This window comes from Pundamilia nyererei, unplaced genomic scaffold (genome assembly GCF_000239375.1).
Source record: "Pundamilia nyererei isolate P.nyererei 1_Seehausen unplaced genomic scaffold, PunNye1.0 scaffold00102, whole genome shotgun sequence".
In the NCBI taxonomy this organism is placed as follows: Eukaryota; Metazoa; Chordata; class Actinopteri; order Cichliformes; family Cichlidae; genus Pundamilia; species Pundamilia nyererei.
Genome location: NW_005187503.1, coordinates 863,609 through 888,575, shown reverse-complemented (window position 1 = coordinate 888,575; position 24,967 = coordinate 863,609). Strand labels below are relative to the sequence as shown.

The 24,967-nt window shown below is 41.6% G+C and overlaps 1 protein-coding gene across 4 annotated transcripts; it reads left to right on the top strand.

Moving 5' to 3' along the window:
* Positions 1 to 1,164: 1,164 nt before the first annotated feature.
* On the top strand, positions 1,165 to 23,950 carry cgnb (cingulin b). 4 transcript variants are annotated; one of them, XM_005740642.1, is made up of 21 exons: positions 1,165 to 1,391; positions 5,520 to 6,680; positions 6,776 to 6,864; positions 7,048 to 7,117; positions 12,974 to 13,071; positions 13,158 to 13,290; positions 13,377 to 13,589; positions 15,718 to 15,866; positions 16,191 to 16,217; positions 16,697 to 16,817; positions 17,090 to 17,302; positions 17,523 to 17,621; positions 18,248 to 18,505; positions 18,580 to 18,750; positions 20,146 to 20,307; positions 20,568 to 20,657; positions 20,777 to 20,860; positions 20,943 to 21,061; positions 21,226 to 21,334; positions 22,189 to 22,352; positions 22,502 to 23,950. In XM_005740642.1, exons 2-21 carry the CDS (start codon positions 5,550 to 5,552, stop codon positions 22,599 to 22,601), a joined length of 3,600 nt encoding a protein of 1,199 aa, XP_005740699.1. In that variant the 5' UTR covers positions 1,165 to 1,391; positions 5,520 to 5,549; the 3' UTR covers positions 22,602 to 23,950. The 4 variants fall into 4 exon arrangements, with proteins under 4 accessions (XP_005740699.1, XP_005740701.1, XP_005740702.1 ...); XM_005740643.1 differs by lacking the exon at positions 1,165 to 1,391 and adding an exon at positions 1,886 to 1,946; XM_005740644.1 differs by lacking the exon at positions 16,191 to 16,217.
* The last annotated feature ends 1,017 nt before the right edge of the window (positions 23,951 to 24,967 follow it).

The following is a 24,967-nucleotide window of genomic DNA, read 5'->3' as shown; positions in this document are numbered from 1 at the left end:
CAAAGGACATTGTTCCACAAGTCTTGCAGTCTGTTCCAATCCATCTTTGCAAACCTAAGTTGTGTTGCTTTTTGCCTTTCTTCTGGCAACCCTTCCAAACAAATTCATAGTTGTTCAGTCTTTTTTTTTATTTTTTATTGTACTATCATGTCATTTAACATTCTAACCGAGGCCCTGGGGTTTTTATTGTCCTGGATTTCTTGGTCTGACCATGGGTTAAATTTGCTGGCACATCTGCTCGTGGGAAGACTGGCAGCTGTCCTGAATGTTTTGCACTTGTGAATAATCTTAGTGCAGAACAATGGACTTAAAATTGTATGGCGATGGCCTTATAACCCTGATGGGCAGAAACATTGGCTTCTCTAAGACCATTGTTGATGTCTCTACTCAGCATTATGCTAACACATCTGAACAGTGTTTATGTATTACATTTGCTGTTGATCAGTTAAGCACATTTGATTAGCGGCACCTGGCTGCTACTTAACCACTTCATGAAAGCGGCATACTTTTTACAGACCTGTACCTGCAGGAGTTCAGATGCAATAACATTTATTATAATATTAATGCACATTATGAAGGAGCTTTTAAAAATAAAATAGAACCAAAATTATTAACTAAAGCATTTGCTTCATACAGTTACCCTTGTTCTAAAACCAGTTTTTCTAACCAGGAACAATAAAATATATAGAAGCTACATTTCTTAATCATATCTCAGTTTTATATTTTCCCACTTTGACCATTTGTGTAGCTTTTACATGGTCGTCTAAAATGAACAATGTTAATTATCACAACTATTCAGCATTTTACTGTTCCATGTTGGCAGATACACATTTATTTTGAACCTGTTTAACATCCTGCATTCAGACCGTGTCATTCTCTCCAGATAATCCCTGGATACATTTTGCAAGTAGAGTTTAAGGATCTTTAAGAAAACAGACATCAAAGGATGGAGTTGCATCGTGTAAAAACTTTGATAGTGAGCTGTATTGGAGATGCTATATTAACATATAGAAATACCACCAACTCAAACGCCATTTTCAGCATGATTAAGAGATTATTTACCGTAAGACCTATGCATGGATGAAATGGGTCACACTCGATGTAGTGTATTAACCCCTGATGTGACTGAGCCCAGGCAGCAGGCTCCTCCCCCTCGGTCTTCCTCCCAACTAATGAAGGCGGCACTGAGACGGGACGCTCACTATCGGATGTTCTGGCAACAGGTTGTACTGGTAGCAGGGGATAGTTACCCCTATGTTATCGGTTCACTGAGTAGCACCTTCTCATCCCACCAGCATTGTTCAGCGCTGCTGCTGCTGCTTCTTGAAGGACTGTCAAATGCAAGATCCGTAAGTGAGGAGGATCATTCAGCATAAGGATCATTTTTACAGGTGCAGTAAAATAACCATCTATGTGTTTGTCGTTGTTTATTCTTATTTTCCTTTTAAAAATTAAACCAAATGTGAACGAGATCTGTTTTGCTGATGAGGCATTTTACAACATTTGGGTTTGCGCAGATGGACACCTGTGGCTTTGTGATTGGATTTGGCAGCCGCCCTCTCGTGTTCGGCTTTTCCTGTTCTTGATAATGAGCTAAACAAAACAAAAAAAACCCCAAAACAAAGCCTTTTATTGTATGCTGTCAAGCGTTTTTGTTTGTTGGGTTTCTTTTAGGGGGGTTTTATGCTCTGTGTGCGCTCACAGCGCTGATGCGCGGGCTATAATCGGATCCTTCGGCGCTGCGTAAAGAGGATATGAGAGATTATTATGGCAGGTAAAAGCTACAAATAGGCTGCGACGACGTCTCGCTGGGAGGCAGGTGCGTCGGTTGTTTATCTTGTTGCTCCGCTCGTGGTCCCAGTGGCTCGTGGAAAAGGGAGAGAGAGGGAGGGGAAAAAACACAAGACTGTGGTTTCGACGCGCACCGATACTGACTGACCGGAAAGGTGGGTGTGACGCAATTAATCCACGAGTACACAGGTGCTTGGGTTCTATTTAATGGTTAAACTTCAAAACGATTATTTGTCGTATGAGTCAAGGTTTGTGAATTAAGTGTGCCGTGGAAATACAAAGCAGCCTTTGTAGCGCTTGGAGTAGACGGACGTGGCGGAAAAGTGGGATAAGCCTCATGACAGCTCACTAAAGTTTACAAGCTGTTCTAAAATCGAGTGTTTACTTGATTTTTGTCTTAAAATAAATTGCCCCAGAAATAGTCCTGACCTCAAATTTATGCTCCAAGCTCATTTTGAGGTGTTTGCATAAACATGCGCCTTTAATGAGGGAATATTATTACCATGTTGTTGCTATTTTAGACCACAGAACTGCCCCTTTCGTCTCCCAACACCCAGCCCCAAAACTAGTTCTTCTCCTGTAGATAGTTTGATGTTTTTTGGCATCAAATTATTATTTTTCTCTTAGTGTAATCGTTTTAATTTGTGCGATTTTTACATAGGCTAGTTGTATAATGTAAATTATTTATTACAAGTTATGACCCACACAAAGCCATCCATGTGTGAATCGAGAAATACTGAGAAGATATTGCAAAACTATCAGAATAAAATCTTCTTTTTTTTTCTTTTTTTTTTGTTGGTGTGGTGGGGCTGGAGTGTTTTTAGGATTTGAATATCTCAGGGATGTCAGCTTACATCATAGCCCAGACTGGAGAAACTCTCCAGTCTGGGCAGTCTGGAAAGTTTCTATAGTAGATATTGGAAAACAGGAAGTGTCATTTAATTGTTTGTCTATTGTGCAACTATTTGGTGTTGCAATAATGGCAAAAAGGGAGGCCTTTATCATAGAAAAAGCTGTAAAATTAATGAAACTACAGTTAAAAGTTCAAAATCTATCCCTTTCTTCACATTCTCCAAAGCCCTCCACTGGGCTGGATTGGAGTCTCTGCTGGGCCAATCCTGGATTCCGAGCCTTATGTTTGACACCCCTGCTCTATAATATTATTTGGTGTACTTGGATATGTGTTTGGACTGCAGATGGTGGCTGAATCCGATACAAGCCGTCTTTTGTCTGATGAATTGCAAGAATAAAGAAAGAAGTTGGAATTTTAATGTGCAGAGATTTCAGATTTCAGCCACGTCACCAAACTGTTGTATCAAAACTCGTCTCCTTAACATACTTGTGAACAAAAGAAACTGTGGAATAAAAATGAAGCTGATTGGGGTGCAGGAACAGCACCGGAGGAAAATTAGAAGAGTCGGCCGAGTGAGGAGAAAGGGACCAGAGATGGCTGATTGGCCAGTTTGGTGGCATTCCTGTGTCTGTTGACACAGCCAATCCTTGTGCATGAGAGAAACAGAGAGAGTATGAGAGGAGGTGAACCAGTTGTCGCCAAACAGTTCTCAGCTACTGGCTGGTTAACAACAGCTGTACAACAACTGAGCCTTTGTGTGAAGCCGAAATAGCCAAGAGAACATAAATACACCTGAGAGATTTCAGTGTGAGGGCTGAGCGCCTGGGCAATAATACAATAGGCATCTTCCCTTTAAAAACAAAAAAAAAAACTAAGCACAGATTTTGCTCAGGCATCGGCCATTGTTTTGACACACAACATGGTCGGAAAAACTGGTTGCTTGATGTTTGATTTATCTCGCCCCATATTCCCCACTTTGTCTAACAGTTTTTCCGCATGTGTAGGCTTTATTGTTGATGCTGTCCTCAATTTCTTTTAATCTGTTCTTATTATACAAATGCAAACCACGCGCAATGCTGAAAGGGAACGTCCGGAATCCTGAGAATGGTTTTAAAGGAAGCCAGAGTCCCTTTGATCTGCTAATCTAACCTCACTGGCGGTCGAGGTCCTGCGTGTTACACTGTAGCCAGCAGTCAAGGACGGTTACATTTTAATCAAAACGAGAGGACAAATGAGATGATGGTGAGATAAAATTAACGTTAGGAGCACCTAAATACATGCAGGAGAAGGTAGAGAAGGGTTTTAATATGATCACATGCAATTTCATCTTTTTCGCTTGCAATGAGAGTGAGAGGAGCGATGCTTATTCACTCGACTACAACCAGATGGGGAATGCACAGCAGGTGGATGTGTGTATGCACAACCTTGCATATTAAAGTAAACAGTCTATGCCTGAGTGGCTCTGCTCTGAAGTTTGGTGGCAGGAGAGGGGGAGCCCATTCCTCGCATAGCCCCTTGTGTTTTATGCTCCGCGGAGCCTGGACAAAGGGAGGAGTATTCACCTTCTCATGGCGTTCATCGCCGAGGTCATTTGAGCTCATCAGACTGTAAAAGGTGGACTTGGTTAGGCTGTGCCCTTAATATTATGGCTGACTGAGTCACTTAAATTTAGTCTTTAAACCCAAAGTCGAGCTGCAATTCCAACCATCCTAAGCGCTGCGATGGATCTCTTTGTCAAGTTTGTAATATACACATTATCTTTGGTTTGACATTGAAAATAAGTTTCTGCAGTCATTTAGTGTTGCACTTCTATAAATTAAACGTTGTAGCCCTGCAGCAGGTGGTGGTGTACCCCCTTTCGTGCTGTGACAGCTGCCATAGGCTCCAGCCCAACCACAACTCTGAATTAGAGAAGTGGAAGAAGGATGAATAGACTCATATAAAGCTGAAAGACTCTCAAAAACAGCTTCTGTTAAAGCATGCACTTTCTCATATTGAATCAAATATCATCCTTTTGTTTGACCCTCCCTGATATTCCTCTCAAATACGAAGAGGGTGGCAGAATTTTTAACTTCCGAACCAGGATTCATTTCTCCTTCTAGAAAGTTTCTTCAGATGTGCAGAACCATTACAATAACTCGCAGACAGACGTTCATAGAGACTTAATGGTTAAAACTGGTGGATTAGATCTTTAACTTGATATTAAAACTTGTGTTTTAAATAAATTGTAGTGCTAACTGACAGAGTGGGGTTGAGTAGGTCCTTGTTCCACCTTTTTTTCTAAGTTTTAAATTAAAATAAGTCATTAAGATGCTGCATTGCACTCATAATCTGAATTGGAATCAACTGAATGACCCTCTTTTTGTATCTTGTTTGTTTTGTTAACATTTGTACAGAGTGTGACTGTATAAATAAGAGGCTATAAACCTCCAGGTGTCTCATACAGAATGCCTCCTGCAGTTTTTTTCCTTCTCACAATAGACACACCCTCTGGAAAAAAGTAGGCCTCGACCTGTACAAAGAGGTGCTGAGTGCCCCTGTGGCATATTTGGCATGGCACGAATACAATACAGTTCTTGCTGAGAAGGAATTCAACTTGTAGAGCAGCAAGAGAAGATGATAGTTTCATCAAGATATACGCACAATGTGATATTTTTGCCCCGTCATAATGACTCCACCTGGGAAGAAGCAGGCAGTGTACACATCAACAAGAAAACAGACAATGAGAATTTAATCTTCTGGTGTGTGAGAAATATTTTAAAAATGGCGTCAGCAGTTAGTCTTCCGTGTTCATGCAAAAATAAATGTCCTTGTTACTTGTTCCACTGAATCACCTGATTTGCATTCCTGCTTTTTTTACCCCTTGTTTGCTCAGGCTGCTTGCACCAAAAACCAGGAAGTGAGCATGAGTAGCCTGTCTGCTGACAGGAAGACGCCGGTGGATCATGGCGTTCAGATACGCTTCATCAAAGACCTCCATGACACAGGCGGCGTTTATCCTGATAAATCCAGGGGAAACAACAGTGCGGCGACTCCTTCCAACAAATATGGTGTGGCAGTGAGGGTTCAGGGTATCTCTGGGCAGCCTTACGTGGTCCTGAAGGATGGAGAGAAAGGCGACTCATACGGAGTTCAGTTAAAAACCCCCACCTCCAGCTCGGGGACACCGTCACCGTACAACAGCCTTCCAAAAATTAATAAAGTTCCGAAAGAATTTTTAAATCCCTACACACCTGCTGATAACTCATCACAGTCCCCTGTTTCCCCAGCAGAGGATGAGGATGGGGAAATTTTTGGGAGCCCTCTTAAAAGACCTCCAGGGGATGGTCAAGCAGGGACACAGGGCGAGGAGGAGAATGGGATGGGCAGAGAAAAACAGGTAGAGAAGCCGAAAGCTGAACACCAACTCAAAGCGACACCTAGTGAAACAGAGAAAAACACAGACTGGACAAGTAAAGGAACATATAACGAAGCAGGACTTAAACCTGTCAAATTTAACCCCGTGGGACCCAGAGGGGTAAACCAAACTGGCTCTGGTTTCACCGGCTCTTTGGGGAGGTACAGTGATAAGAAACCAAATCCAAATTCTTTGTCACAGTCATTCCCCAAACCTCCAGCATCAACTGACGAGGAGCCTGTCCCTGTAATCGACACCAACTCCCTGGCTCCCATCAACAAGCTCATCAGTAAGTTCAACAGTGGAACACCGGGTAGCGCCCAACAGACCAGAGGGCGCTCTGGAGTGAGGCAGCGGCTCGGATTTGAAGAGCGGAAAAGGTCCACGAGTCTTGACGCTCGAAAAGTTGTTGAGCCAGAAGTTTCCCTCCCCTCTCCAACACCGAATCCCTACGCTTCACCCCAGTTTACCTCCTCCAGCATTGAGATCAAGATCCAGGCTACTCCAGCAAGTAGCAGCCTCGGAAAGAGCCCTCGATCTGTTGCCAAGGTGACAGCCTTCGAGGCTCCCAAGTCAAATTTCAAGATACCAGAGAAGTTTAATGCCAAGAGCACACCTCCAACTATAGCAAAAAAGCCTGTAAGTAATAATGATGCAGAGCCTGAGCTCTTAGCAAGAATTGAGCTGTTTGTTTTGGGTTTATTTTCTCATCTTAACTGATTCTCTCTTTGAAGGAGACACTTCCTAGAAGTCAAAGTGCAGAGATCATGGGTGGGGGAGATACTCCAATCAAGCAAACTAGCTTCAACATCCTGAAAAACAGGTAATTAAAACTACATGATACATTTAAAAAATGCTCTACTTCTATTGTTTATGTGGCTTGTTTTAACAGATCGTTCATTTAACTGTGTCATATTGTATTAAAAAATAAGGTGTAGCTCTCTAAATTAGCGAAAGGCCACAGGTAAACTTTTTTCATTCTCTGTGTCTGATGTTTCCTTTGTAGCATCGGTGACAGTGAAGGATTCCTTAAACCAAAAGTCAGCCCCATTGCTGAAACAACCGGCAGCTTAAAGGTATGACACAGCCTGGGTTATCTAACCACAGAGAGTATAAACTATATGGACTATGGACATGGCCACAGGTGTATAAAATCATGCATCTATCCATGCAGTTTGCCTTTACAAACATTTGTGAAAGAACGGGTCATTCTAAACACTCAGTGAATAATGGTGTGCTGCTGTTATAGGATATCACCACTGCACCATTGCAACAACTCAGTTTGTGAAATCTCTTCCCTCCTGGATATTCCATGATCAGCTGTGGGTGGCGTTACTAAATGAGGCTCATTGTCATAGGCGATTTGTTTTGACCGCTCTCTTGTGTTCATGCTAGCTAAAGTGATTTAGCTTCATGGCCTTTGTGGGATTTTAAAATTGTAAAAAGAAAAAGAGATTTTGCAAAGTCCATCAGTTAGGTTTGCAGTGGTGAGGGGGAGGTCAGGCGGGAGTCTCTCTGGACTGTGATCTTCACAGTCAACACTGATGTGTAGAGAAAGTATAAAGGAGGTGGAGGTATGCGCTGGAGAGAAGAGGAATGAAAGTCAAGTCAGGATAGATGGGTGTGAATCAGATGGAGATAGATGGAAAGGAGAAGATGCAAAAAGCAGAGGCAGTGAAGGTGGATGAGTTTCAACACCTTGATCAACCATGCAAACGTACAGCGCAGAAGAGAGGTGATGAGGAGAGTGCAGGCAGGGTGGAGTGTGGAGATGAGTGTCAGGGGTAATTTGTGATGGAAGGATAGCTTCAAGAGCAGCAGATAAAGATGCTAAGAATTTTACTTTGAGTGATCCATATATATGAGATTAGAAATGAGTGTATCAGCGAGACAGATGGTTTGGACATGTGATGCTGAATATTTTGGGGAAAAGATGCTGAAGATGGAGCTGCCAGGCAGGAGGAAAAGGGGACATCAAAGAGAAGATTCATGGATGTAGTGAAGATGAACATGCAGAGGGTTGGTGTGACAGAATAGGATGGTAGGGTTAGCATAAGATGATCCACTCCTAAAGGAGTGACTCCTAAAGGGAGCAGTCAGAAGAAGAAGAAGTAGGCCTTTCCTTTTATTCTAGTAATTTTTAACAGTAATCATGATGACATGAGTCAGAAAAGCAGTTACATGCTGGAGACACCCATGAACGCATTGTTTACACTCAGTAAAATACGACACATCTTTCTACCATCCATAGTGTTCTCATATTCATATTTCACGAACACGATGAAGTGAAACTCAAGAAATCCAACCACGTCAACAACCCTTGAATGCTTGGATAATGTTTTTATGTTTACATCGAGGTGCCAGCAGTATTTTGTGGTTTTGTTTTGGGGATGTCTAACCTACATCTCAGAAAAAGTCAATTATCTTAATCCTGAAAGTATAAAAAGACATTATTCACATATATAATTAAAGGGAATTTATTTAGCTTTTAGTGTAGATGCAGCATGTTGGTTAGACAAATTGTCATCTCTGGGACGGGAGCTGTTTCTCCCTTCATCTTGCATTGAAGCTAGCAGATGGTTGGCAGCCTGAAGTTTCTGTTTCATTCATCTTGTCTCCTCGATCCTCTTTTGGCAGGCCAAAAAACTTGAAAAGGAGCAGGCTGACTATTCCTCTCCCCGTCTTGGTGCCATGTTTGCTGCTTTGCGCTTCTTGTTACGCCTTATTGAAACAGATTGTTCCACACTTATGAGAACACACACGCTTCCTCCTTTAAATTAGCATCTTTTTGAATAAATCTGCATACAAAAATGATTCCTTTGTGGCCTTACCTTCTCATATTACATGCCCTTGATTATGTATGATCCCTTGTTATGTACTTCTTATTGTGCTTGTGACCATGGCTGCCTGTGAATTATTTTGCCCATCTTGTCTCTTGGCAACGATGCACCTGCAGAGGAAAGCTCAGTGTGGTGAGAGCGCAGTCATTGAGAGGCATCAATAATTGAGTTGGAGTGGAACCCTGCACCAGCTCGGGGTTGGCTTGTTGGATGGGACAGAGCCTCCTCTGAGGGGTCTCGTTGTAAAAAAATATCCTTTTATTGTGACGTTAACCACACTGTCCACTTTAGTATATTGCTGTGGCTTTAGTGGCTTATTCTTCTTAGCAGAAGTCATCTCGGGCTCTTCAGCAGCTACTGAAAAATCCACAAACGGCATCAAGCCGTAGGATGAAAGAGTCTCCTTTTTTTTTTTTTTCCTTTTTTTTCCAAGGCTATTTATTCTCCAGCTCTGCCTTTAAAGCAAAGTGCTGCTTTTGTCTGTATCAAACCTCAACATAAGATCAGAGCAGGGATACATGATTGTGTTTCCAGAGGGAGATATTTTTGATGCAACCAGTGTCCAGGTTAAAACTGACTAATAATTAGCCTTAATAATTAGAAGTTTGTATTTTGAGCTGTATTGACTTTGTGACACTTCACTGTCAGCACCCTCGTGTCTGTGGCTTTCTCAAAGCGCTTGCGCTGTGTTTTGAGTGTTTTACTGTGGTGTTACCAGTTAATGCTTGTTAAAGGGAAACTTGTTGAGATTATACACTGACACCCTTTCATCTGTGTTGGCTTACTCGAGTCTAACATTGCTAATGTATGCTTGCTTGTTTGCGTACAGTGTGAAAACTGTTGTCTGTTTGTTGACTCACAAAGGTCACATTCACATGTTGTGACCTGCTAAACCGATGAGTGAAGATTAGATTTTATTTACATTTCTAGAGAATTTTACTGCATACTGACAGACCACGTTCAATGAAAAAGGTGAAACTACTTGTCTTCGAGGTAACTAAGTTAACAAAGCCCCTGCTACAGATTGCAATGGTAACCCGCAGTCAGGATTAGCTTTTTGGTCTGATCACTCAAGCCGCTAGCTTTGTCCACATGTCTTTTGTAGTGTAAACATTCATGTGCCCTGATGCTTTGCCATCACGGACGTAACAGGAAGATACACTCAGCAGCCACTTCATTATTAACACCTGTTCAGCCAGTCACATGTCAGCAACTCTGTGCATTTAGGCATGCAGACATGTTCAAGACGACCTGCTGAAATTCAAGCTGAGGATAAGAATGAGTAAGAAAGGTGGTTTAAGTGACTTTGAGCTTGGCGAGGTTGCTGTTTGGCGTATTTCAGAAACTGCTGATCTGCTGGGATTTCCCCACACATGTCTCAGGTTTACAGAGAAAGAAAGAAAATATCCAGTGAGCTGCAGTTCTCTGTGTGAAAATATATTGTTGATGCCACAGGTCATAGGAGAATGGACAGCCTGTTTCAAGCACATATCAGTGCAACAGTAACTCAAATAACCATTTGTTGCAACTAAGGTATGCACAGAAGATCATCTCTGAATACACCAAACATGAAGATGTGCTACTGCAGCAGAATACCACACCAGGTGCCACTCCTGTTAGACAGGAGCAGAAAACTGAGGCAACAATTCACCAAAACTGGACAACAATAAAGAAAAGAATGTTGCCTGATCTGATTTCTGCTGGTAAGGTCAGAGTTTGGCATAAGCCAGCTCGTGCTGAGTGTGTAATGGTGTGGAAAATTTTGTTGGCAGACTTTGAGGCCCTTAGTGCCTGCTGAGCATAATTTAAACACCACAGTGTAATGAGTATTGTTGTTGACCATGTCCATGCCTTCATGACCACACTGTGCCATCTTTTGATGGTTGCTTCCAGCACGTCACATCTCAAACTGTTTTCTTGAATATCACAGTGAGTGCACTGTACTCAAATGGCCTCCACAGTCACCAGATCTCAATCGAATACAGCACATTTGTGATGGAACGGGAGACTCATATAATGGAAGTGAAGCAAGAAAATCTGCAGCAACTGTGTGATGTTATCACGTCAATATGGACCAAAGTCTCTGAGGAATGTTTCCGGCACCTTGTTGAATCAGCGCCATGAAGAATTAAGGCAGCAAAAATAAAAACATACAGTGAGTGCACTGTACTCAATGCAGGATGTGTTTATCCATTTCGTCATCTGCCCTTTTTTTGAATCACAAATTCATTTTTCCTCCAAATGTCGACAGCTCGAATAGCCCGAACCTCCCAAACTTGCTCTTAAACACTTTCTTTCCTTTGCTGATGTTGAAATTACGAATGAATCGTTTCAACCCACAACATTAAAATAAGTACAGGTCATTACACAAGAAAAAGCTGTGTAAGTACCAGCTGTAATTCTTAAAGGTTTAAAATCTGAAAAGAGAAAAATCTTTTTCTTCTACGTTGATACTTCCTGTGTTTTAGAGTCCAGAAGAATGATCTGGTCATTTAGGCAAGAAATGTATCAAGTGTGAGAAGAAAGTCTTTCTTTCTTTTACTATTATTTAACCAAATATGAACGCCAGCTGTGAATACTGATGTGCAGTTGCATTGGAATGTTTTCAGGGACATGAGCATTAGGACAACATCTGGCTTTCAATAATTTCTTTAAAAAAATAAAGTATTTTTTGCAAATTTGTCACACTTACATGTTTCAGATCATTAGACACATAATATTATACAAAGATAAACCAAGTAAAAACAAAATATGTTTATATAAATGTTGATTTCACTTACTTAAGGAGAAGAGTTATCCAAGCCTACCTGGCCCTGTGTGATGTAATTGTAACTGTAATAATTTTGGCCCACTACTCTTGTTTTAATTCGGCCACACTGGAGGTTTTCGAGCATGAACATCCAGCAGTTCTTTAGATGTTGTTGTGGGTTCTTGTGTGGCCTCCTGTATAAGTCATCAATACACTTTTGTAATAATTGTAATAGGCCAGCTGCTCCTGTGAAGGTTCAGCGCTGTGCTTTTTCTCTCTTTCCTCCATTTGTAGGTAACGGCTCTCACCGTGGTTCACTGGAGTCACAAAGCTTTAAAAATGGCTTTGTGAGCCTTTCCAAACTGATAGATGTCACTGACTTTGTTTCTCAGCTGTTTCTTTAGATCGTGGATTTGTTGCTTTTTCGGATCTTGTAAACTACTTGATTTATCTACCACATCTTTAGGAACAAAAACAAGAAATTGGTAGATAAGTTTTATTCTATTTAGTGTTCTGAACTAAATGTAGGGTTTACATTATACATACCTCCAACACTGCTAAACTTTTGAACTGTGGACCCAGCAAGAAAGGCTCTTTTTTTTTTAAATTGTTAATACACATCATTATACAGCTGATGCAATTCATACTGAGTGCTCAGAAGAGCTTACACTTATTCCCTTATTATTTTATCCTCTTTTAATTATCTTTTTGTGAGGATAGAGAGCAATGTCCCAGAACGGGATTATCTACAGTCTGTCCTGCGGGGGACGAGAAGAAAGTGAAAACAAAATATATCTTCATAATCAATGATAAGTAACAGAAATGTGAAAGAGTCCCCCGAGGAGCAGAACCGTCCGTGATCCTCGCGTTGTCTCTTTCTTCTCCGTGTGTGCGTCCTTGTAATGAGTGTGTAGGAGGATAAGAGGAGTTTCATGGGCAGGCAGGCTGCGCTTATTCCCCCTTTTTCACTGAGGAGGAGGCCTTTCCGAACGGCAGAGCGGTGTGGGCGAAAAGCGAGCTTTTTGCTGCTTCTCCGGCTCTTTTTCCCCCTGCAGCCTGTCAGAACGAGCTGCTTCTGTGGGGAGAGCGTCTGTGTTGACGATATCTGAGCGCACTGGCAGGGCTTGTTCTCCCAAAGATTTTCTGACTGTCAGAAACTAGGGCAAAGAATCCAAGCCAGGGGTTTTCTTTCAAAGGTTAAGATAATACAGAGTGCATAATGCATTGCGAGGCCGAAAGTGGCACTAGCTCCAGCCTTCCTCTTTGTGTTTGTCCCTTTGCTGTTTTCTCCTCGTCTTACCTTTAGTCTCTTCTTCTCTTTGTGTGTGTTTCATTTTCTGCAGAAGGAAGGATCTGATGGAAGCCTCAAAACAGGGAATCTTGAGGAACTTCAGGAGCAAATCAAACGCCTCAAAAAAGAACTGCAGCAAGCCCAGGAAGAGTAAGTGTGTGTGGTTTTAAAACAAAGCTCCAACTTTTTGCTTCTGTGCTGTTTTGGAGCATATTCTCACTGTGCGTGTGTTTCAGACTGGCCGAGGAGCGTATCGCCAGAGAAATCGCAGAATCACGTCTGCACATGCTGGAAGATCAACTAGCTGAGCTTCAGGAAGAACTGAGGAGGGTTTCCGAAAACTCATCTCATTCAGACTCGATGCAGACGGTCAGGACGCTGCACAGTTACGCATGCACAAACAAACTCACCATTGCACCCACCTGAATGTGCCTTTTTTTTTTTCCTCTCTGCAGGATGTGGCCGCTCTGCAGGCCCAGCTGGCTGAGGCCACCATGCTGCGCCAGCGTCTAGAAGATACGCTACGCCAGCGAGAGCGGGAGTTGACGGCCCTGAAGGGGGCACTAAAGGAGGAGGTGGAGTGCCACGACAAAGAGATGGAGAGTCTGAGGGAGCAGTACGGCCAGGATATGGAGGACCTGAGAAAAACCATGGAGCAGTTCACACAGGTGGATGCCTCTGTTGTTTATACGCAGATACGACGTCACAATATATAGAAGCTGGAGCTCTGATTTTTCCAAACTGATCTCCTGAAGTGCACTCCTCACAAAAAAATACACATTACAAATCTTAAAATGAAATTCCTTTAGAAGATTACTCTACAGATGTCAGACTTGTTTTAGTTGCGAAAACAATTAACACTGAAACTAGAGATGAAAGCAATTAAAACTCTGCAGCTGAGAGTCATCAGGGGGTTGTCTTTAAAAAATAAATCATAAATTTGTCAGGAAATACTGGAGCTGTTTGATGTGAGGTCTGTGATCTCTGCATGATTATCAGCGTCCTTAGAAATACGTCTAAATTAAGACTTTTCCATCACCAGCTGTATGATTTTTGGCTGAATTTCTTGAGTGTAGTCTGACCTGACGAGCTCTGGAAGAGAGATTTTATTTTGGTCAGTCAAAAACTAGAAACATCACTAGAAACAAAGAGTTAATGACACCCTAGTAAGTGCCAGTTTAATAACAATAGGTTAACTATTAACTGTTTAAGCATTCCTCTTTTATCACAAAGTCAACCTTCTTCACAAAGATAGATGCTTCAGGCTCTGACTGTGATGGAAACAAAAAAAACATGTGCACTCGCTTTATCAATGAGCAAAATCAGCACATTTCCGTCTGTACTTTCATAGTGAAAAATGTGAAACAGTGTCCTTTTTTATTTCTATTTCATTTCTACTTTGATCTTCCTTGTGATGCTGCTTCAGTGTCACACCAAGAGACTACAGATTACAAGATAATTTGCCTCTTCCTCCCTTGAGCCCTCTGTGCCAGGTCCAGGCAATATCTGTTATGAAAATGGAGCAAGTGCCTTTATGGGGGGGGGACGTGCCCCACTACTGGAGCTGCCTACAGTGGATCTAACATTTGTTGTCTTTGATTATCTGAAGGTTCAAGCTTGGCAGGCTGTCATTGAGAGTTTTTAGAGGACGATTAATAAAATCACTTTTCTTTAGTTAATGTATGACTAAAAATAGGCAGTTTGCTAATAACAACTAAGAGATTTACTGTTTTACATAATTCTCCCGCTCGTTTCGGATCCATACGACGAGGGTTAGCATTTGGGGCTTGTTGACAAAGAAGGAAATAAACTCTCTGGTTACAGGAAAACCTGCAATGCAGCAATCACAGTGAAAGTTTCTCTGTTTCCGATCACTGAGTGGATTTTTTTTTTTCTTGTGACATCACAGTCATACGCAGTTTCTTGGTACAATTGTCTTGGGAGAACAATCAGGTTATGCCTGTCAGGTAGTTTGTGTCCTGCATGAATTATTAAGGTGATGTTAACTTGTGCTTTGATGTTTTATCTGCCCCTCATTCACCCAGGCTTTATCTTGCCATCGGTTTAATGCAGTCAGTGTTCAAACCAGGAGTCAGGGTAGGTCAGACTGAGCTTGGTGTGCAGAGTTAGAGAAAGAGAATTTTACTGCTTGTGATTGCAGAGTGAAACTTTTCTAGCTGAATTTTTGGTAAAGTTTCTGTTTCCACCAGCCGACTGTTTCTGGGGTGCTGCGGGGTGTGGTGAAGAGGAAATCTGAAGAATATATGTATATACAGAAATAGATCATTATGCAGATTTAGGGGAAAGTAGCAGCAGTGTCAGAATAAAAAAGTGTAACAGACAGCCGGAGAGCAGGAAGTAAGCAGACAAAGCTGGCAGTTGCTTTTGATGAGGTGATTGATTTGGCGAGCGGAGGATTAAAGCGGTTGAATCGCTGTTTACACTGACTGCACAGTACCGACCGTACAGCACCCTGTCATGTTTACCTGATATATTACGGTGATATTTCTTATGTAGTATTCTTCAGACGTGGGATGCTTGTTGATGAAGGTGCGAGCTGAAAGATCTGTTGTTTTCTTTTTGGTTTTTCTTCTAATCCTGCGGGCTGAACATTTGTCAGAAAAAAAAAATTAAAAGAAAATGAGATAGATTTGAGTGCGTTAGCTCCTTTTGAATCACTGTGCTTTAACGTGTCACGATAATGAGGAGGAAATGAATGTGAGGACCAAAAGCATTTTAAATGCTCACTTTCACATCTCTATAATGAAACTCTGTGTGCGTTTCCGTGCGCCTCAGTCTCAGGAGCAGATTGAAGAGGAGAGGGAGAGGGTGAACGCCTCCGTGTTGACACTAGAGCAAGAGCTGGAGAGCTGGAGAGATCAGGGAGAGCAGTGGAAGACGGAGCTGGAGGCCACCGCGCAGGAGCTGCAAACGACCAAAGAGGAGTTAGTATCACAAGTCCTTCTTTAACATAAATGCATATATGATCGATCACCTCAGTGAACAGCAACAAAGACATATTTGTAAACCTATTAGAAAGCATGAATATGCATGCTGGTGGAACATGTTTCAGCTTTGGTCATGCATCAGAAACACTCTGTCACTGTCACATTTCAAATGGGTAACTGGTTCAAATCATCTGCACTGCTCACTGAAAACTTTACAACATCCTGTGAAAAGAGCTCTCTATGCCTCAGTCTAATAATATTATATTTCTCCAGAGTTATTTTTAATGCCTGCCATGTTTCACTTGGCTTTTCATTTGGCAGGAACGAGGCGAACCCCAGCAGCCAAACGTGAGAGAGAAAATTAGTCTTGCTATGTTTGGTTTGAGTAGTGTAGATTTAGCCTGGTTTCAATGAAAACTTGAGATCCACTCCCTGAAATTCACCTGTAAGGCTCCCATCAGAGTGGATTCTGTATCTGATGATGTCTGATTCGATCATTAGATCAGTGAACCCAACTTTACTAAACAACTTTCCCCTGCTCATCCTCACTATCCTCATAATTTTTCTGTTTGCTGATGAAATTCTTCTTCCTTTAAATAAATAAATAAGCTAATGATAAATTGCAGTTTCGTGTGCAATCTTAGAATCTGAGAGTTTTGTGGTTGTGGTGATTTCATAGTAACTTTTACTCCCTTGTGCTTTGTTTGTTGCTTGCGGTTGCTGTTTTTGTGCAGCGTTTTACCCGAGCTGTGTGCATATTTGTATTTCATTTATTTATTTTTTTAATGGCCTTGCTGTTTATAAAGTGACTCTCTTTCTTTTCATAGCTTGCAAAAATCTCATTTGGAAAAGGAAGACTTGGAGGGTGAGCTAAAGGATCTTCAGGATTCATTGCTTGCCAAGAAGAAACAAACGTCTGCGTCTGATGATAACCGTTCTTTAGCAGAGGTAATTCAGCAAAGATTATGCTCAGTGTGTGGGTGAAATGCAGGAGCTCATCTCCTTTGTTTTACAGTATGTTTTACTCCCTCTTTTTTTTTCCTTTAATGTGTCGCAGCAGCAGTGTGGATGTGGGCTTTTGCTCTTTTTCTTTAAATTTTCCTGCAGACAGACATGCTCACACTCATATGCCTCTTATTAATACATTATTATGCACCCTGGCACATTCCTCTCACTCACTCACTCACACACGTTATCCATCTCTGATTGCCCGTCCCTAGGAGCTTCGGTGTTGCCATAACGACCTGAAGAGGACTCGCACCGATCTGGACAAACAAAGAGGTCAGCTGGACGAGAAAATCGAGGCACTTCAAGCACTGAAGAAGGCGAGCGGAGAGAAAGAGGCCGCGCTTCAGTCCGAGATCAGCAAGTTGAAGGAGCAATTTCAGAAAGACAAGACTGAGCTGGAAAAGGCACTCGAGAAGGCAAAGGAGGTGAAGCATCATCGGGATTGTAGAAACGAAGCAAGAGTCTTACAGCATAAAATTAAGGAATCCTGCACCATTTGATGTTTAAAAATAAGGCAGATATGGAAGTTTCTCTTTAGATTTTAAAAAATAAAAGGAAAAGTGTAGGCATAATGAGCATGTTCGACACAGAAAATAAAGCTTCAGTTTCTGTCTTCTCTCTGCTTTGATGCACTCCTGTCTACAGTCGTCAGCTGGTGCAGGAAGTACTGTGGTGGACCACGGCAACAACAACCTGGAGCTCCAAGAGACAAACAGTCGCCTGAGGGAAAGGCTGGCCCGCATGGTACTGCTCAAAAAGCGGCTACACTCCACAGCTGTACACACAAGCAAAATTATGTAAACACATATACTGCACAAGAACAAAAGAAGTGTCCTCCCACACAGACACTATATTCAACCAAGTGATGCGAAAAGAATTACACTAAAAAAAAAATCCCCTTTAAGCACATAAGGCTTAGAAATCCCTCTGGGATAAATTTGCTTAAGATGAGCATTGTGGATTGTGCTGTATGTTGACTGGAACAGCTGTGTATTCCAGCTGTTTAAAGAGCTGTAATCTGTGTGTGGAGCAGTCTTTCACAAATCTGTAGACAGAATCAGTGCACAGCAGTTTATCAAATATGCAGACAAACTGGACTTTTTGTGCAGTCGTCACGTTAATGCTTCAAGTGCAGAACTTCGATTTTAATTCTGCTTTGAATATGAAAGCTTTTTATTATTTGTCATTCTCCTTGTTTTGTATGCCAACCAAATTTAATAACTTATTACAAGCCCAAATTATAAATTAAACACAAGGATTTATTCCTTTTTTTGGCCCAGTGCAAGTCTTGACTTGTAATACAGTTTATTTGAGTAATAAAAAGACAATTTAGTCTATCTGCTGTGTTCATAGCTTGATATGCTCCCCAGACAAAGCTTCACTCCAGCATGCCTCGGAGCCCGGGGGACGAGGATGCCGTGGAAGCCCTGGAGGATGAGAACCGCTCCCTGAAGTCTCAGCTGGAGGAGGCCAAGAGAGGAGCCGCCCGCCTGAGCAAGGAGAGGGACGAGCTGGTCCGACGGTTGGAGGACCGAGACATGGAGAGGGAGGCGCTAAGGAGGGGCAAAAGCGAACTGGAGGAGCAGAAGAGGCAGCTGGATCGAGCGGTTGAAAAGCTTAACAAAGAGGTGTGAAAGAGTTATGGATGGACAGATGGAGATGTCATTTTCTCGAGTCTTTCTTAATTCTGTCTCACTCTCAGGTGGAGCTGATGATGGGAGATTCTCGTCACTCGGTAACCAACCTGCAGATACAGTTTGATGAATACAGGGAACGCTCGAGGAAGGACCTGCTGGAGGCGCAGCGCAGCAGTAAGGACAGGCTGGCCGAGCTGCAGAGGGCTCAGACCAACCTGAAGGCCCAGCAAGAAGAGGTGAGGAAAGATGGCTCTAGAAATGTACAGGGTGGTAGCTTCCACTGCTGCTTAGCTGACACAGTAGAGGTGGGCAGATCGCTGCTATTGCTATCAGATAGATAGATACTTTCTATCCTCTAAGTTCAGTATGTAGCAAATTATCTAGGAAATTATTGTTTGGAAATGAAAAAATACACCTCAGACATTCACTATAAAAAATGTCTCAACCTTTTCCTGTTGACTGTTACTATTTGATTTGAAGCCTACAGCACATTTAAACAACAGAAGTTCTTTACAGACACATTTACATTTCAAGTCTCCAAAGATTTCCGTTTCAAACGATGATTAAAAGCTGAAAGGTCTCTTTTGTTGCGTTAACTAATTATTGTGGAAAGTAAAAATCATAGTGATTTAAACCAATGATTCATCTGATAAATCACAACACACTGCTCTCTCCTACATGAGCTGCCTTAATTGGTTAAAAGTATCGGCATCTGTGTCGCTATCGGTTTTGGCAATAACCTGTATAACCCTGTATTTATTTGGTATTGGATTAATACCAAAATTTACAGTATGACACTGAACTGTGACACATGTGTAAGCAAGTAACAACGAAAGAGCTGGATTCCATCGTCTCATTGGTGGATGTGAATCTTCCCTCCCTCCAATTGGTTGATATTTTTCACGTGTTTTATTCAAACAAGTCTTGTATACACATTTTAATCTATTTAAACCTATTTGCCTCTCAGCATCCCTGCCTGACTGTCTGTCTGTCTGTTTCTGAGTGTGGACATTCAGTAATAGTAACACAGACACATTTTTGAGTCAGTTATCTGCTTCTATGTGAGGTTATACTGGAGTTCAAATTAAAACCATCACAGTTTCAAGTCTTTCAGCTACCACTCACACTTTAAAGCTGCCTTAAAACCCTGCCTTAGTGGATTTTTTCATCAAATATTGACTGCTATTTGTCTTCAGTTTTCTTAGCCAGCCTATTTATCTCCAACTTTATAGCAGCAAGTGAGTCCAGCAGTAGCAACAATCCCACTGCGGTTTCTCCAAGAACTGCATAGTCCAGTTTTAGTGTCTAATATGTTTTTGCTGAAGAGTCGCAATTACTTATATGGGGCATAATATAGATCAAAGAATATGGAGGAAAAAATGTGGTGAGATACTGAAGCTGTTGAAACTTTAAATAGAAATTTATGGAAACATCACATTCGCAGAAGGTACATTTAAGTTTCTCACAGTGAAGAAGTGCGGATTCTAAAATGAGCAGCCATGCCCATTAAACTTTGAGGTAAGCCTGGAGGGAGTTATGAAGGCAAAAAAAAAAAAACAGAGAGAAAGGGGAAAGAAAAAATCCATGAAAATAGAAAATTTCATAAATAATACTTTGTATCTTTTATCCAGGTTTCTCGTCTGAAGAAGGAGCTGCTGACGTGCAGTGAGGAGAGAGACGGCGCTCAGCTGGAGAGAGACCTGCTCAACAACCGCCTCAAACACTTGGAGAGCGAGTTCGAAGCAGAAAAGAGCACGCACACTGACCGTGCCCGGGAGGTCAGAGGTCTGGAGGTAAGGCTTCAAGGTCAAAGGTTATAACCCCGGAGTTATGGAGGGGATTAAGGGGTGAGTCAAAAAAATGGAGATCAAGTGTTACAAGTGGTTTGGGAGTCATGCACGGGATGTCGAGGTGTCAAGTGGCTTTGAGAGAAATGTGGATATGCGTCACTACACATTTACTTACGTGTGTGTGTGTGTGTGTGTGTGTGTGTGTGTGTGTGTGTGTGTGTGTGTGTGTGTGTGTGTGTGTGTGTGTGTGCGTGTGTTCACAGGATAAAATTAAAACCCTGGAGATCGAGCTGGATGAGGAGAAGAGTAATGTGGAGCTTTTGAACGATCGCATTAGCAGAAGCCGAGATCAGGTGCGACATACATTTGAATACACATGCAAATAAGCAGGAGACATTTCACTGTAATATATATTTCATAACTTAACCTGCTCACTTTATCTACATATGATTATGGGGTTTTTTTTTCTCAGGTTGACCAGCTTCGTTCAGAGCTCATGCAGGAGCGTTCAGCCAGACATGACCTGGAAATGGACAAGAGTGCACTGGAGAGACAGGTGCGCACGTACACAGATCTTTAAAATGGCTTCTTACAAAACGTGTGGCTTGCTAGTTGTCACACTGTCACTCTGCTTGCAGATGAAGGAACTAAAGTCTCGTGTGGCAGACATGGAGGGACAGCCTCGACCCTCGGCTGGAATCACACTTCTAGAAACCAAAATTCAAGAGTTAGAGGAGAAACTACACAGTGAAGAAAGGTATGACTAAACAGGTCATTTTTGAGCACTATTAATGACGTTCACTATGCAATCACTAAAACACTTGAGGGGGAGAATAAATGTTTTTAACTGCCAATGCATACAGAATAAAAATTTTAAAATGTCAAAGAATGACGTGGTTCATTCTGAATTTCCACGTGCAGAGAGAAGGCCACTATCCAGGCTTCTCAGAGGCGGACGGAGAGAAAGCTGAAGGAGCTAAACGTCACATTAGACCAGGAGAGGAGCCAGCACGTTGAGCAGAGAGATCAGGTAAATATGAGGATTTGCATGCTCATTGGCTTTAGTGTTTGCTTTCTTTTTTGCTTTTTGCTCTGATACTCAAATGGGATATAACCATTTAAAGAAACGGATTCACATTTTGGGTTTCTTGCTAAAGGTTGCATGAGAAGATGAGATTTAACCACCTAAAATGGGTTTAACGGTGGTTAGTTTAGCAGAAGGAGCTGATACCAAACCACCTGTGACTTTTTTCCACACTTCAGGTTTTGATTTTAATAAATAAACAGGAAATTGAACAGTATGTTAATCAGAGACCATTTAAGATCTGTTAGTGGGGATTTTATGACTTTCTAGCTAGTTATTTTCCAATAGTCTCTTTACTAAGCTTCCTTAAAAAGATGGTAGCCTAATAATTCCATCCTGTATATGTAAGCGCTCACCAAACCTTACAAATAAGTTAAAAATATTAAACTTTTTGAGTTTTCTTGTGTGAAATATACTTTTTAAGTTTTCAAACTCTGACTTTGTAGTATTTTACCAACTTAATAACTGTGTAAGAATTATCCAGAGATAAAGTTTGAAGTATGCCTTCTGCTTAACCGCTGCTTCAGTTTAAACAGTATTTAATTGCTTCCTTACATCATCACTAATCTCATCTGCACACCTCCCGACCCAAACCCAACCTCACTCGGGTGCTAAAATGCTCCCTGACCTCCCGTCTCTCATCCCGCCTATACGTTACCTCAGCCTTCATAGCTGTTGTCACTCCCTTACGAACCCACACATCCAGTGATGCTGATGCCTTTAACCCCCAGCCCTACTCCTTCCTTGCATCACCTCCTCTGTCCCCCTTTAACCCCCGTCCTCTCCCTCTCCATCCCCAGTTGACGCTGCGCGTGAAAGCCTTGAAGCGTCAAGTCGACGAGAGCGAGTTAGAGGTGGAGCGCTTGGAGGGAGTCCGCCGTAAAGTTCTCAGGGACTTGGAAGAGCAGCGGGAGCTGCAGGAAGCACTGCAGGCCAAAGTGACAACGCTGGAGAGTGAATTAAAGTAGGCCTTCTCCTTCGTCACTATGAAATAATGTGGATTTCTACATGACTCGTGTGTATAAATGCTCTTTGCACTAGGTGGCACTGTGTAGTAACCAGCTGAACAGTTAGTCAGTCTGAATGGATTTTCTGTTGCTGTCTTTCTCTCAGGCGGAAGTCGCAGCAGGCACATCGCTCGACTCTGTCCTCCTCTGCTTTAAGCTCTGAGGACGAGGACGGTTTCTATGACAGCAAAATCTCCTCTGAATGAGAGTCCTGAACAAGAGCGACCCACACACCTCCAACTGCTAAATGACAGTGACTACTAGCATGACAAGACCACAAAACTTTTTTACTCTTGAGCATAAACACATTTTCTTGTATGAGGTTCGACTTGTCCCAAAGTTATGTTTCCCTTGTGTCTTTTCAACTTTAAGCTTTAAACCTGCTGTGTTGCTGAGCTTTCCAACACTGTGCAGAAAGATTATCTGAAAATTTCATGTAGCCAGCACATTCTCGAAATGTCAACAAACCACTGAAGCTGTGTCTGAAACCAAATCCAGAACACAGCTTGTGTAACTGGAGTTTTGCCATCAGCGGGTCATTTGTCGGCTGTCAAACGACAGCGAGATGACAGCAACGCAAAAGGACGACATAACAAAACAAAAGGGAGCACGACAAGTCAGAACAGCATCAAACAACAGCATCAAACAGCAAGATGTTTGAATTGAAACGGCGTGACGTGGCCATAATTTTGGCACATAACGAGCCTCGTATGTGCACAGAAATGTATTCAAGTCCTCAGTTTTGTGAAGTCATTTGCGCCTCTCAGTTGGTTTTATTTTCAGTTCGGCGGTCCAGTCCAGAGGCGGGCGGCCGTGATCATTACACTGCATTTTTGAGCCTTCCGATGTGATTACGATCACGCCAGTGCTGCCACGTTTTATCATTCTCGATCTTTCGTTTCTCTTTTACATCGAGAAGAATTTACAGCTGCTGCAGATTTCTACTTACTGTGCATTAGGTTGTGTTCTCAAGAAACGTCTTTACTGTGTTTCTACAATAATTACTGTTTATTACAGCGCTAGTATCTGACATTGTGGTACCGTTTATGTTACGGTAGATGTGTAGTTTCATATCACAAACCAAGAAACAAAAAGGCTTTGTTTGCTTCTGCATGTTAAGTTACTTCTTGTCAGTGTTTGAAGCTCTTAGTGTTTCTTTGTGTATCCAAAGTGATGTAATGTTTAGTTTTTTTGTTTTACTTTGAATGTGACTATTACAGGCAACTTAATCTGAGCCTTCATTTTTACACTGGCTAGCCGAGCATACCTGAAGACAATCAAGTACAGATACAGCACTTTGTAGCTTCAAAGATTAAACTTTTCCCCGTGATGCTTTTCTACTCCACCCATCGTATTTCTCATGCGGTTTCATGTGCATGTCTTCACTCAGATGCCTTAAAAACGAGACCCATATTTTTATTTTAATTGCCGCATGTGTTCTGTTTATAAGCTGCTGCTGTAATGATTTAAATAGTGTTTTATATGCTTGCCTTTGCTTGTGTCTTCCTCTATTCGTCCCCTGTTGGAAGAGAAGCAGATTTCCTACTCTTTTTTTTTTTTTGCACCAGGTTGTTCTAAATGTTGCTTTTAGTCTCCTAAAAATATTTTATTGGTGTTGTTTATAACACGTTAAACATGTTACGTTTGTGACAAATTTGTTTATACTGGGGTAATTCAGTAACAATGGTGTTAAAGTTGAGATGAGTTTATTAAGCTGACATATGGCACAAAACTTTGTAAGGTTCCCAACATTTTGTGTACAATAAAATAAAGAATATGAACCTTGCTGCTTTTATTTCATAATGTAAATCTTCTACACTCTACCTATGTTTCCATATTTTTACTGCAATGATTTCAAAAGCCTGTAAACTCTGCAGGTAAAATGTTAAAAGAAAAGATAAACATTTATTACAGACATTAGAAAGATGCAGAAAATACGTCGGAGAAACATGCTAGAAAGATTTGTATTCAAATTGTAATTTGGGACAATGTGTTTGAGAGTTAAAAGATATGGCATAGCCTTTTTAAGTGGTAAAACAATAATTAGGTGCTCATAGACTTCCTGCTATCATTCCCCTTAGTCCTTTGGTTCTACATAAGCTCTGATGAAGAGAAAATACAGACTTTATCTTGTTTTTCTAAAATAGTATCAGGTGGACATCATCCAGAAATACTCTGTGTAGTATAAACTATTCTTTGTGATACCATCACCAAGGAACAGGGAAATATGAAAATATGGCACTAAAACAAAACTACCAGAAGATATTTTGAGTGAACAGAATCGGGCTGCTGGGGCCTGATAATATTCTAGGATTTACAAAAACAACAAAGAACGAGTGAAACATCATAAATGGAGATACAGCATATAAGGCAAATACAAGAAAGCTGCCTAATAGAGTTCCGGCTGTGTTGAAGAATAGCGGTGGCCATACCAATGATTGACTTTCAAGCTCTTTGGAATTGTACAAACCCTGTAATTGCTTTAAGTAGTCTTTGGGAATATTTCTCCAGACTTCTTGAAGGACATTCAAAGTTCTTCTTTGGATGTTGGCTGCTTAGACCAGTTATTGGC

Coding starts and splice junctions, on each gene's coding strand:
- cgnb (XM_005740642.1), top strand. CDS start 5,550: ATGAGTAGCCTGTCTGCTGACAGGAAGACGCCGGTGGATCATGGCGTT. Junction 15,867..16,190: donor CTGCAAACGACCAAAGAGGA/GTTAGTATCACA, acceptor TTCATTTGGCAG/GAACGAGGCGAACCCCAGCA. Junction 20,658..20,776: donor TTAGCAGAAGCCGAGATCAG/GTGCGACATACA, acceptor TTTTTTTCTCAG/GTTGACCAGCTTCGTTCAGA.